General features: G+C 35.8%; 2 protein-coding genes across 4 annotated transcripts; one reads left to right on the top strand and one right to left on the bottom strand.

The window, feature by feature from the left end:
• Positions 1 to 6: 6 nt before the first annotated feature.
• On the bottom strand, positions 7 to 6,199 carry LOC117290249 (glucosamine 6-phosphate N-acetyltransferase-like). Its single transcript, XM_033771541.1, has 6 exons — positions 6,112 to 6,199; positions 5,235 to 5,388; positions 4,878 to 4,940; positions 4,544 to 4,671; positions 4,021 to 4,082; positions 7 to 3,308 (listed from the first exon to the last, which is right to left on the bottom strand). Exons 1-6 carry the CDS (start codon positions 6,115 to 6,117, stop codon positions 3,167 to 3,169), a joined length of 555 nt encoding a protein of 184 aa, XP_033627432.1. The 5' UTR covers positions 6,118 to 6,199; the 3' UTR covers positions 7 to 3,166.
• A 104-nt stretch (positions 6,200 to 6,303) lies between these two features.
• On the top strand, positions 6,304 to 11,729 carry LOC117290235 (cardiolipin synthase (CMP-forming)-like). Of its 3 annotated transcripts, none has more exons than XM_033771526.1 (7): positions 6,304 to 6,387; positions 7,285 to 7,730; positions 8,133 to 8,270; positions 8,783 to 8,912; positions 9,306 to 9,460; positions 10,004 to 10,095; positions 10,874 to 11,729. In XM_033771526.1, the coding sequence occupies exons 2-7, from the start codon at positions 7,290 to 7,292 to the stop codon at positions 10,953 to 10,955; spliced, it is 1,038 nt and encodes a 345-aa protein (XP_033627417.1). In that variant the 5' UTR covers positions 6,304 to 6,387; positions 7,285 to 7,289; the 3' UTR covers positions 10,956 to 11,729. The 3 variants fall into 3 exon arrangements, with proteins under 3 accessions (XP_033627417.1, XP_033627402.1, XP_033627409.1); XM_033771511.1 differs by lacking the exon at positions 6,304 to 6,387 and adding an exon at positions 6,402 to 6,560; XM_033771518.1 differs by lacking the exon at positions 6,304 to 6,387 and adding an exon at positions 6,406 to 6,484.
• Positions 11,730 to 14,303: the final 2,574 nt, after the last annotated feature.

Below are 14,303 nucleotides of genomic sequence, written 5' to 3'. Positions count from 1 at the left end.
TATACAGGGTGTTAAGAGTCAACTGTCTGCTCTGAAAGCAAACGTTATTAAGCTGATTTTTATATGTGATTTTCTTTTTGCTGAATGAATGAAAACTTTGGTTCTTGTACAATTATACATCTGCTCTACAACAGTTTGAGAACAGACAGAACACAACTTCAGAACATTAGAGTATTAACTGTTTCTTCCTTTAAAATGTTCCATTACTAAAACTGTTAGGGTATTATTTATTTGAGAAGTGCATTTTGGCAACGATTCATTGGTTTTTTAATTTCGCCGGTAGATTTTGTACTACTGACTTCGTTCAGTCTTTAGAATGAACCCAATTAACAATTTCCTGCTGGATCACTTTAAAATAAATCTTGTAAAATGTCTTCTCCTGCCAAGGTATTGCAGAAATGTTTCAAAATATGATAAAGGTATACATTAGTATTACCCAAACCTTTATTACGAAGTTTATGAGGTCTTGCTATGATCATCTCTAGATTTTGTTGTCTACGATACACATCAAAAGTTTGAATGACAAACAAATTATAAACAACATCACAAATTGTCCATTGATAAAATGTCCATTGATACCTTTAATATTAAAACTTTGTCTATTGTACAAGAGATAAAGACACATAAAAGGTAGTTTTGTCATTATGTGATTAGTTAAATACTGTAATAAAATGTTCCATCACTGGAGGAAGACATAATAAAATACTAAATTGGAAATAAAAAAGGAAATCAAAATATCATCGAATTTTCTTCTGATCACTGTCTATTTTCTTTAGTTAACAGTTCATACTTCCTGTGAATGACATTATTTTTGAGGTATTTTTTCAGCGATCAACAAAGTGAAACTTGGACCACTTGGTGGTCAATGTACATATCCAATATACATAAAATGAATACACCTCCGTTAACTGTTAAGCAATTTTGTCTGCTTAAGCAGCTCTATGAAATTGGGCCCAGATGGATGGAAACGAGACATTATCTACAATTACTTTCTCCCCAACAATGATTCAATTCGTTGTGGTCTCTTCCAACAATAATTACAGAAAATCATCTCGCATATTAGTAGACTGTGTAGGTACCTCTCGACCATATAATCTTTGTTTACAAAAGGAGTGACCTTGTACATTCAAGGGCTTTTCCGACAGGCAAGATACAATACACTTGATATATGAGAAATTTTACATTTGGTGTTGTCAATTTCCACATTAACTCAAGTTGTAAAAATAACAGCTGAATAAGTTTTGAGATGCTCCTTTTTCTTCATATCAAAAGTTGATTAGAAAAACAGAAAGTGTGATCCCCGTGAAGCGCAAGATGTTTTTTCCCAAGTAACTCTGTACAAATCGTGCCTGCAGGAAGTCCAGAATCTATGGTTTGTTTATAAACAAGTGATGTCACAGGTCACATAATCTGTTATCTGTGGTTTAATTAGTGTTATATAAAGCTATAAAATATAAAATGTTTTAATAAAATAAGTACTGTATCGGTTTGAGGATTATCCACAATCGTCCAAACAGATTTTTTATAGAAAAAAACAACAACTTACCAGCTAAAAGATTTAAATTAAGGAAAAGCAAAATGGAACCTCAATAACTCAATCTGTTTTCATTGTTGTTACTGTGTCATCAAGTGTATTATGGAAAACAATGTCAGTCACTCAATGCCACATCCTTAAAAGATCATCAATAGTATTTGTTTTGGCAAATCTCTGACAGATGGTCACCGTCCTTTTCCCATCCTAAAAGCTGTTCCCTTCTTATACAAGTATTACAGGAGAAAGCTTTTCTTAAAATATATGGAAACTTAACTCTGCTCATTATCTAATATTAAGATTGCACAAAGAGAGCAGCAGCAGCATAAATACGGGTTCATTCTAGATCAAACTGGATTCAACCATATTAAACCAGATCAAACTGTATCGCCTCAATACAAAACACGCCTATGTTTATCAAATTGCACATCTATATTTACAACTTGAAAGCCTTTTCTTAAGTATGTCAATTATACAAAAATATAATGTAAATATTATATCAGTATCTCTATAATAATTACGACACAAATACATCTGCATGAAGTATGGAGAAAGATCCCGACAGAAAAACAGAAATGAAGGCACTTTAAAATTAAGGCTGTGTATTAAAGTAGTGGCTGCACTTGTGTTTTGATTCATCAGGCATGCAACTGTAACTTCACAAAAAAAAGAGGAAAAACAAAAATTCAATGACTTTGTATAGTACTTTTCGATTTTGAATGGTAAAACTGAGATAAGAAAAAGAGGAAATCAAGAAAAAAGAGGGGGAAAAAAGGAAAAGTTGCATGTCTGATTCCTGCATCGCATGCATTCAAGCAAAGGAGGCCCATAGCGATTGCTGCAGGTGCCAATTCTGACACAACCTCAGAAGGCTGTCAGGAGGTTAAACTGCCCTCTATTGACCCAAAAATCATAAACTTCTTTGTCTAGAGTCAATTCTGAAGTCTCTACTCTACGGTAACTTAACACACCAATGTCTGGACGACGAAAAATTGGTGTGTCTGGTCCAAAAACAAGCATTGTATCACCATATCCTACATCATAAGACACTTTAATGTTAAGCATTTTGGAGAATTTGGGAATGTTAGCAGGTTAAATAATTAAAATAAATATTTTAAATAAAAGTAGTTCATATCTTCAACACAGCTGTCTACAGCTAAGGTCCGACTACCAGCTTTTGATATTTCAACATTTCTTCAAAATAACAACAGCCCTAGCCAATTACTGTAATGCCAACCTCGCTACCATGGGCAGTTTGCCATTCTGTTCTCTCCCATGACTAACCCTTGAAAGCCAAGCACTGACAAACATTATTTGACTCCTGAAAGTCATTGTTTTGTGCAAAAACTTGTTATTGAGTGCTTGTAGGGAGTTTACGGGTGCTTAATAAGCATGTGTCAAAGTGTAAGTATATTGACAGGATCTAAATGAATCACTTTTTAAGCGGTAACCCTAAACAGAAGAATGAGGGGGGGAACAGAGTTACTCAAAGACGTGACGCCTCTTTTGCAGGTAACCATGCTTGAGCATGCTCATTGTGAATTGAACAAAGACTTAATCAAATTGAGCCGTATTCTTGCACATTTAAATTAGGCAATTCCAGGGGTTATGAGTGAAGAAAAAACGCAGGTTGCTCTAATGCCTGTTCTGCATGTATACTTCTTTGTCTTTCAAATAGCCAAACTTTTCATAAAATGCGATGTTGGTTTCTGAACATTCTAGCGTGGTCTTGTAGCAACCAAGGTCCTGACTCAGGAGAGTTAGCGATGCCAAGAGTCTGGAAAAGAAAACCATAGCAATATTAAAGCATTGTGTATGGGTGCAATAAGTTTCATTTATGTTTCAAAATTAAGAGAAATACAAGAAATTATTGAATGATGAATCATAAAAATTAGTAACCGTACAAGGAGAAAAGACAAACATCTTTTGAAAATAGTTAACAATAAGTTTGGATTTTTAAGGATACAATGTCAACTGAAATCACAAAGAAACACTGAAGTAAGTTAATAAATTGTCACCATCAAAACATTTACTTAAAGGAACGTTATAGAATTGGTAAGAAACAAAAATTGTGAAGATCACAGATTAACATAAAACTTACACGGTCTAATGATGATGATAGTAGAAAACATCCCTTGAAATATTTCTGTCTGAAATTTCATAATTCATGAGAAATACATAATATAATTTCGCGTTTTGAGTTTATCGCTCAGTGAGCGTTTTATTAATTTATGTTTATATTGGTATCGATGCAATGCAAAATTTTTAACCCGTTTTTCGCTATTTTCTCGTGACCCAGATGGCCGATCCATCTCAAACTTCTACAGGTTTGTCAGTTTATGTATATGGTGGATTACATAAAGTGCTTACACTGCCAGCAACTTTTTTGCTAGAAAAACCAATTCTGTAATGTTCCTTTAAGTAATAACATTTTCAGTTACGTTACTGCCTAAATAAGTCATAACTTTTTTTTTTTTTTAAGTACTTACAATTTTCCCAGCTGTTTGCCTCTCTGTTCTGAATTGACAACAACATCTTCAATCCTTCCTCTCTGTTGGAGAAAGCGACACAACATTAAAACAGACATACAGTACCAAGTTTTACATCTTCAGCCGACTCACCTAGCCACCATCACTTCTAAGTAAGGCTGTCAAGCAGTGCTGCCTCGCTTAGCAAAACACCCATTATACCATCATGGCACAATGAACAGATGATAGAGCATCCAGTCTTATTAGGCGAATTTAGAACATGTCTTTAGAACAGTATCAATTCGTCTGCTCAGAACTATTAGGTTAGCTGATCCCAAATTCATGGCTCTTAACCGTAAGCAAATAATCAGCACTTAAGGAAGTCCACGCTTACGTCACAAGTTATTCTTCACAAGCGTACTTCACAAGTTAGCAGGGACTTTTGCTTGCGTGCATGTGTACTCCATGTAACTAGGCATTATTCACTTACACAGTCGGCACAGTAAGCGGAGAAACTAATCCCACCTGATTTACACTAACTTACCAATGCACATTCATGAATGAATTTCTGCTCCAGTATAAGTGTTGCCGCTGCCACTACCTGATTCTTGTCTGTATCCTCCACAACTACAACGTAGTAAGACCCTGTACTCTTCATTCCATTGAACCTTTCTGTATGAAAGAAAAAAAATACCACATCCCTCAATAAAAGGAAGACCATGTGATAAATATTATTTATAAGTAAAATATTATTATTAGTTGTGAAAAAATCACAGGCATGTTACTTGGGTATGGTGCTAACACAAAGTAAAGAGAAAGGTTTCAATTGAATCTACATAATTGAAAAAAACTAAACAATTTAAGAATTTAATACTTACCTAAAAATTTGTCTTGTGTTGTTTCCCCGACTGATGTAAGTTGACTAAGAAGTTGCATAAAACCTGAATACAATTTCATCAAAACAATTACAATGTTTTTACCAATATTTATGTGTCGATGATAAGAATAACATAATTCATATTTCATGCGTTGTTTAATTAGACAAAACTGATAGATGCATCAAATTTTTGAATAATTTTATGATTTTGTAAAAATGTTGTCTAGACTGTTACTGTTTTTGATATTAAATATAATGTAGTTGTTTACAATATAAATAAACATACATTATTATCTTTAATTCTGAAAATTATGTGAAAGGAATTTTGTTTGAAAAGTCTTAGACTAGATGGACAAACCTCTGTCAAAGTCCCCTGAACTTAGAGGTCGCATAACCAAAGACTCTCCTGGATTGGAGGGTGACACTGGTGGATTAAATGTGACCTTTGTCCTCCCAAAGTCCATTTCCTTTAACAAGTTGATGTCAAACATCAAGCTGTCTGTCAGTCCATTCTGTAAAAAAATAATAACTTTAAGTTATTCAAACTTACAAGAAATTTAATAAGTCAGAGAAAAATTGCTGTGCCCCTTTAAATTGTTATGTTAGCTGGGAAAATTGATGCAAAAGCTGTGTAGAAATGGATTCTTGAAATAGAAATAGAAGATGGGTCATGGAGTCTTCCATTCCAATTCAAAAGAACTTTCAAAAGTTTAATCCTGGCCCAACAACCCCAACGGCCACGCCCCCAACGAACCCCGCCCCTCAAAACAAGTCTACAGGTACAATCACAGCAGTGTAACTAAAGTTTAGTGTATCGTAAGTAACTGGGGCAGTCTGTACTCATTTTTTAATGGACGTCTGGCAGTCATACAGAACAGGCAGATGTTAATATTTTTGAAAAAGGAATACCACTTATAAAAATGTACTTTTGTTGAGGTGACCGTACTAAACACTTGATTGAGACTCGATCAATGACTAAATAGACAATGACTAAATGACTTGATAAAGAACTCTTTGGATCATGTTAATTCCATCATAGAGCAAGGACCAGACATGTAATGCTTTATATACTATGTATGTATTAGTACATGAGTAGAATAATACAATGTAAGTTGTCAATAGAGGGCGGTATATAAAATGAGTGGTGTACTTTCTCAACCAACTACTACTATAGTACTAGTAGTACTACTACTATTTTCAGTCAACACGTCTGGGAAAATATTAATAAGCATTACCTCCATTCTCAACGTTGTCAGAACTTCACAAAACTGCACAGCCGATCAGTGGTTTTGACTCAAAACAATTATCAAAAATTGTTTTCATGGACTTGTTGCATTTCAGCACCGTTTGTGAAGAACAGCAGCAAGAAAACGAGTGTTTACAGATTTTGACGCGTGGAAATGCTGTTTGTTCCCAGTATCCTTCACGTTTGAAGACACTGGTTGATGGAATAGAACCAGACTAAAATTCGTTCCTAAGGTTATCAAATGGGTTTACAGTTTGACGTCCAGGTAATCTGAGTCACCAGACTAAATTAAAATGGCGGCGCCCATGTGAAAAGGAAAAAACATTGCATTTGTGCAACTGAACCACAGTACACTATTTTACGTACGTTTGTTTGCAGTGCTGCTGATTTTGTTTAGTTATGAGTGCAGTTTCGATCGCTAGTAGACGAGTTTATAACGTGAGTATCGATCATTTTGTATTAAATGTCATACTCTTTTGAATTTTTTTTACTTTTGTCGATGATGTTTTCAGATTTTTATCACAATTTCAATTTGACTTTTTGTATACTTTGTATTGACATTTGAGATTGACTTGACAATCTCAATGAGTAAAAACATCCACTCTTTTTACATTTTTAGAATGAGTGTGACTGCCCGGTCATACTCACTGGCTGAGTGGACTGTTAGTACTATACTAGACAGGTTTACAATTTACAAATGGTCTAGACTCCTTGAGAATGAGAGACTGTTTTGTGAGAAGTCTTTTTATGGATTTTAAACTAAAAGAAAGGACTGCCTATTTATATTATTATAAAATGATAATATTAATAAAAATAAATAAATTATTTATCCCCAGTTAGTTGTGTAGGTTTAAAAAGACTAGACCCAGTTTATTAACTTACTCATGAGCTGAGATGCTGTACTCCCCTTTCCCCAAACTTTGTCATTACTGGTCGTACTAGACTGCCCATGCTGTGCTACTCTAGATGATAATTTAAAATTTTGAGGGGGGGGGGAAAGGAGTACAACGCCGCAACAGTAACTTATTGGGTCTAGCAAAAGCCCCACTTAGACTGCAGTTTTCTGTGGCTGCCAAAGCCCCACACCTAGAACTATACTAGGGTTTGTTCCGTATTAACTTTTATGATTTATACTATACATTTATTATTATCTTTCCTTCAGCAACCATGAACACTCAAGTGAAAAGGATGACATGCGTAATGTCAAGTGTCATCAGTTTTAATCCACTCCAAAGACTGGCATCAAAACCTCTACCAAAGTCCACTCTCCAACGCCAACTAGGAAAGCTTCAAAATGTTCCAACTGCAAACCACATTTGCTGGTCGGGCACACAGAGAACCTTGACATCCATCAGAAGTGTAAACAATTATGAACATCAGTGGAAAGCATACAGTACACAAAGTTCTAATCAGAAACCAGCTGGTGAAACTGAAACAGATGAGGCAGATCGTCAAAGTGGTAGAGTTTCAGAACAACTCGGCAGCGAGACACACTGTAGTAGCACTGATGATATGACCAGAGGGGGGACGATGAATGATTATGTTAGAAAAGCTTCTTTGGCTAGGGAGAAGATGAAGGAGAAGATGGCGGACACTGTTAAGGATATGGTAAAACTTTACACCCAGTTATCTTCAGTGTATTGCGTGTCTTGTGGTATATCTTTTGAAAATCCAAACTTTAGGGCCTATAATGTTTTGAGGATACAGCAGACCAAGTTCAAAGTTTATGCACAGCTTCAAGGGAAAAGAATTTAATTTAACCAGTCATTATTTTGTTACTGCTCTATGGCTATTGTTTAAAAATTGATTTATTTTATGGTGTATTTTAAAGATGTTTATGCCTGATACTTCAGTTTACCAAACAATTTTCTCCTTGAAAATCAAGGGGTACACCCCTGTGAAGTATCAGGCCTGGATGATGACCTACTTTTTCTACTAGGTGTTCTTCATCTAAGTTGTTGATCCAGATCACAAGATTGATTTTGATTTACTTTGTTTGTATTTATATAGAAAGAGAACATCTTTACCATACCCAATCTGCTGTCTACTACAAGGCTGGTCTTGTCTCCAATTATAGGCTACTTAGTGATCCATGAATGCTACACCATCGGAGCTTGCTTGTTCACCTTTGCTGGAATTACAGACTTGGTATTGGCTGTGTGTTGTTTTACCAACCAAATATTACTAATTGAAAACAGAACACTTGATATGGTTTGTGACCATTTACTGTACTTTGAAAGTTCGTCTGTGCAGTCCAGTTCCCCAATGCAGTCCAGTTCCCCAATGCAGTCCAGTTCCCCAATTTCACAATGCTTGTAGGCAAAACAAGTTGCTTCGCCCAGAAAAATATTGTCAGGATACCAGCTAAAAAGTTTGACACTTTAAAAAAAATATTGTGCTTAGCAAAAAATGTTTGCGTCTTTCTTACAACTGTCTATAATAAGCACCTTTAAACTGAATGTAACAAATAAACAAGTAAAAATTACAAGAACCTAAGTAATGTATCTCTTATGATTAAACTTTCACCTAGCAGTATGCTGATCTACTTCACAACTGTATTTCACAAAACGGATTAAGAATGTGTTTCTCAAGACAAGAACAAGCCCATCCTCGGATTACGTCTTTGATGAAATTAACCTTCCTTGTATTCTTCTCCCTAGCTGGACGGTTACATTGCAAGGAACTTCAAGAACCAACAGTCTGTCCTTGGATCTATTATTGACCCCCTAGCTGATAAGTGTCTTGTGACTATTCTTGCCTTGAGTCTTACAGTCAGTGGCCTTATTCCAGGTAAGACATTCGTAAAGGTAAAATTGTCAGTAAGAGAGGGGTCTGTAAATTAAATTAAAAAAATAAATGGATATTTCTGATTGGATCAAAGTTTTTTTAATATTATTATTCTGTTATTTGGAACCGTCCACTTTACCAGTGTGTCATCGAAGATCAAGGGGAAAAAGTTGTTTTTAGCCTCGAAACAGACTAACGGCTTAAGGTTGTAAGTTATTAAACAATACTATCAACAGTGTTCTCAGTAATGCTAGTGAATGTTCTAAAGAAGAATTACTGTGAAAATTCAGAGGGGGGGGGGGTTACCAACTTAAAAAGAAACCTGCAATCACTACTGAAGGTAATAGGTAGCTGATGAATAGTAAGTGTTTTGCATTATTTTTGTTCCGATTTCAGTTCCGTTGACAGTCCTTATGATCAGCAGAGATGTTGGTCTAGTAGGCAGTGTTGTCTACCTGCGGTACCAGTCTCTATCACCACCTCGTACAGTCAGTAGATTCTTTGATGTTACCCACGCCACCGTGCAGCTCAAACCCACCACAATTAGTAAGGTATGTATCTCATGGCAGGATGGGTAGTAGAGGGAAATGCTAATGTACATAACGCAGCCATCTTTTATTCCAGACCATTGGTCTCAATGTAACCAAACTGAGGCTGGAAGAGGAAAACTTTCACTGCCTACAACTCTCACTGCCACTCTGTATACAAGGCACCCAACAACAACATGGTTATTGAGTGGATTATGATTTATACCCTGAATGCTATTTTGGAGTAATGAAGCAAAAGCACTCTCAGTTATAATATTAACCAGTTTAGGTCAGCCTTGCCATAGGAGTATAGTTCAACTTTGAAATCCTGCTGGATATAGTTTGATCTGTCTACATACAAGAAAATATACAGTATCAAGAAACAAGATGACAAACTCAGAAAAGATGATGGGGAAATGATGGGCTACAGAATGCATTGTAAACAGTCGAGCCTAGAATAGTAGTCACCACAGCTTTATCAGAATTACCAACAGGACTAAGGTCTAGTCATATTTACCATTCGTTTTAAAAGCCCGATTATTCTTATGTGTTGTCTTGTTATTTCAGTTGAACACAGCGGTCCAGCTCAGTCTAGTTGGGTTCACTTTAGCTGCACCTGTCTTTCAGTATGTTGATCATCCCTTCCTGCATGCACTTTGGTAAGAACCTTGGACTCGGTCTTTGGCTAGAAAACCTCCTGAATCCTCCAGTATATGGTAACTCAATCCCCAAATGTTTGGAGTCTGACAAGATCCACCAAAAGCAGCATCTACCAAAAGCAGACAAACTTTTCAAAGATTTTTGAGAACTTTGGACTGTAAGGGTTGAAAGCAAATACCTTAAGCAACTGGCTCAAAAGGGAAAAAAATTGTGCAGCATTAAGAATTTTATGAATTATGGAGAGTAGTTTCTCTCTGTTTAAACTGTTATAACACTGCAACCAATTTTGTCATATTGCCAGCCTGGTTTGAAACATTGTCTAGGACACCCCGATTTGCAATAAACCCAAAAGGGGTCCTACATGTAGTATTTTACCACATAAGGCTGCATTCAGTTACATATATTTTGTTGTGGGCCAGAATAAGGCTGGCTGTATGTCCTTTTCCGGTCACACAAAGTACCACTATTTTGGGGTCACAAGCAAACTGGCTCTTTTGAAATAAATTAGGGTGCGACTGTTGTTTACTTAATGCTAGAATAACTTCCTAAACATGTTTTTCCACTCCCAGATGGAATTCAACTTTCCTACCCTGCAAAGTCTTATAAATAGCAGAGAAACAACAAAACTTTCACAATTTTGGACAGCAATTGTTTAAAACTGTTGCCGGTCATACTTTCCTTATGGCCTTCTTCCGAGCAAAGGGCGATTTTATGGGATGAAAATCCTGATAAAAGTGTTATGCCTTTGTCATTTTATTTTTGTTTTTATCTTGCCAGGTACACAACTGCTGCTACTACAGTCTTGTCCATTTTCAGCTACGTATTCAGCAAAGATGCATTTAAGTTTCTGAGGAAGTAGATCTCAGGCGTCATTTTGTAGATTATTAAAAAGTAGTTTACCCCTAAAAGAACACATTGGTCTTGTACTGCAGTTGCATAAAGTATTTGATTAAAATAAAAGTACTGGACCTGTGAGTCTCTACAGGGTAACATGTTTACTTCAAGCTATTTTTAAAAAGTATTCAAGTCCATCGCATGAATATTGTACTTAAGGCTCAGCTATGTCATTAGTGCCCTTTGATAATTCCTTTGCTGTTTTAAGTGGACATTGTTAAGTTAATCCCGACTGGGAAGAAAAAAACAAACAAAAACTGTTTCCTACTGACATGACTGATGGGAGGAGAAAAAGATGAGATAGAAATCAATACAATAGACCCCTTGCAGTGGCTGAAATCACCACAAGCTAACCATGGCAACTCCCAAGTGTGTACTGGCTACATATGCACCACACACAGTTATCAGCCGATCGAAGGTCTACCTTTGACCTCAGTCAGGGCGCTGTTTTGAGCAAGTATGATTTCTATCAATGTATGCAAGTACAAAATGTACAATTTTTGGGGACTGTTCAAATTTGGAACAATGATTAGTTGGAGAAATCATTTATCATGCTGTTGAAATTTACACTACACAATCATTTTTTCTTCTTCCCCAGTTTGCCAATATTACATTTTCAAATGTTATCAAAGCCGTTATATGCTGCTGATCCTCCCAGTTGATTGTTATGGTTTAATATTTGTAATTTTCAGTGATTTGGAAATGTACTTTTTTTTAGAGACTTACAAAGTACTTGGGGTCGATTTCACAAAGATAGTCCTAGGCATCTAGGACTCTTTAGGAGTAAAAAACTTAAAGACCCTGGGGTCGATTTCACAAAGAGTTAGGACGAGTAACTCGTCTCAACTAAGAAATAATCTTAAGGTCCGCATGCTACAGTGCAGGGTTGGGACTCGTCCTAAGTCCTAAGATTAGTCTTAAGTTGGCTGACACTATTGGTAACTGTCACAGACCAGTCTTCTCACTCGGTGTATCTCAACATATGCATTAAATAACAAACCTGTGAAACTTTGAGCTCAGTTGGTCGTCGAAGATGCGAGACAATAATGAAAGAAAAAACACCCTTGTCACACAAAGTTGTGTGCTTTCAGATCCTTGATTTTGAGACCTCAAATTCTAAATCTGAGGTCTCGAAATCAAATTTGTGGAAAATTACATCTTTCTCGAAAACTACGTTACTTCAGAGGGAGCCGTTTCTCACAATGTTTTATACTATCAACCTCTCCCCATTACTCGTAAAGAAATATTAAGGTTTTATGCTAATAATTATTTTGAGTAATTACAAATAGTGTCCACTGCCTTTAAGGCTAGTTCTAAGTTAGGACGAGTATCTCATCCTGGCTGGAGATAAGACTAGTCTCAACTCTTCATGAAATCCCACCCAAGTCCAATAACATTTCATATGTGTTTTCACTTCACTCGTATTTATACTACTCAGAAATTGTCAATTTTCAGTTTGTTTATAATCAACAAAAATTCTCAATTCATGTAATAAGATTAATAGTTAACATGAACATACAGAATTATTTTATAAATGCAGCTGTGGAATAGAATGCAACATATAATCTAGCTTTGCTTTATAAATCAGACGATTGTAAAAAGCTAACCAAAAGAGTGCTGAGACAATAAAGCAATTAAAGAAAGAACGGAGTTTGATTTATGTGCTATAATTATCTTTACATTTATACATCTCCAGTATTACACTTTAATTAATTGAACATTTGTTTTTACATACTGCAATGATATTCCTTTTTAAAGACATATTTTGTTAGATTCATTCACATGAAATATTACAAACGGCATTTATTTATTATTTTATAATTAACGTGTTCGTGGTAGAAATACAAGCAAGCATAGAACTTTTTGTTACCAACAAGTTTTAGCATTCAGACGGCAGCAAAATATATGTATATATAACTAAATGCAGTTTCATATCTTCATTCACGACAGAGAGTAAACTTGGCACTGGTAAGCCAAGTTTGTATTAACCTTTTGGGAGGTAGTGCTTTCTGCTATACCGGCCAGACTTCGGACTAATGATACCCAAGCCTACATCCGTATGGACAGTAAAAGGGCTAACCCTGTTTCAGCCCTAGGTGGCAACATCCTCTGGGAAAAAAAATAATTGTAGCCCACACCGTGAAGTGGCCTTCAGGCCTTGTGTGTCTAGCGACTTGCATAAACAAAATTAAACAAAAGCATTTCTCATAAAGCCCTTTTCACACTTCCGAAACAATTCCTAGGATTAAATAAAAACCCAGGAAAAACTCCTACACTTGAGAAGAAAAAAAGAGTACTATCAGTACGGTAACCCAAGGTTATCTGGCTAAACCCTACTCCAAAGTAGAGGTAGCTATTTCCATGGGAAAATGACTTTCTCCCAGGTCTTTTTGGGGGGGAAAACAAATACTCCAGAAAAATTGAGAGTGAAAGAGGCTGAAAACATTTGCTTGGCTCCAATTATGAGCACACAGTTTTTGTCGTTTCATGATGAACGAGGGGTAAAAAACTAACGATGGAATAGTTTAACATTTGTTTATAAGTCAATCATCCAGCCCTTTGTCAGCAAAGTATACAACATGCGCAGATTGGAAAATACCAAACCAGCAAGTCGTATTCTACATTTCTGTTTTGTTCATGGTTGTGTAATTATACCCAAAGAGTAATGCGACATAGGAGCTATATATGAAACTTACGAACAGTCGGGTTCCACCATTTCTTACATATCTTCAAATCTTACTTAACAGAACAATAATTCAGTGACGAATGATTAATTATGTATTCTCTCGGCAGTAAGAACACCTCCGAGGATTAAAAGCATATCTTTCATACAAATATAACAGCAGATTTAGGTTTTTTTTAGATGTACACTTCATATGGTAATATTAATTTCAATGTAAGGCAACACTTATACATTTCATTCAACAAAATAAACAGCATTAGAATTTTAGTTTCAGATTTAACTATTAAAATATATTATATCAGTGACTCCATAGCTTGGAGAAATATATAGATGAGTACACAGAAGATGATAATTATCTCTTCAAATTGACAGACTTATTTCAAAAATAAGAAGAAAATCGTCAAACAATCTTTTAGGACAACACAATCCACAGACATATTACTTGGGTGGGATTCAAACCTTTACCAGGGCAGATGTCTCACCAACTAGACCACTGAGATTGCCCAGTAGCTAGAGGCAGTTTGAATCCTCCACTTTAGCAGCCGGCACCGCAACTCGAGGAAGTACTTAGTACACAATATTTTACACACATTACATTGGTGTAAAGTTCAAACCAAATAATAGTCTTTA

Source organism: Asterias rubens, chromosome 1 (genome assembly GCF_902459465.1).
Source record: "Asterias rubens chromosome 1, eAstRub1.3, whole genome shotgun sequence".
Taxonomy (NCBI): Eukaryota; Metazoa; Echinodermata; class Asteroidea; order Forcipulatida; family Asteriidae; genus Asterias; species Asterias rubens.
This window is presented reverse-complemented; position numbering and strand designations above follow the sequence as displayed.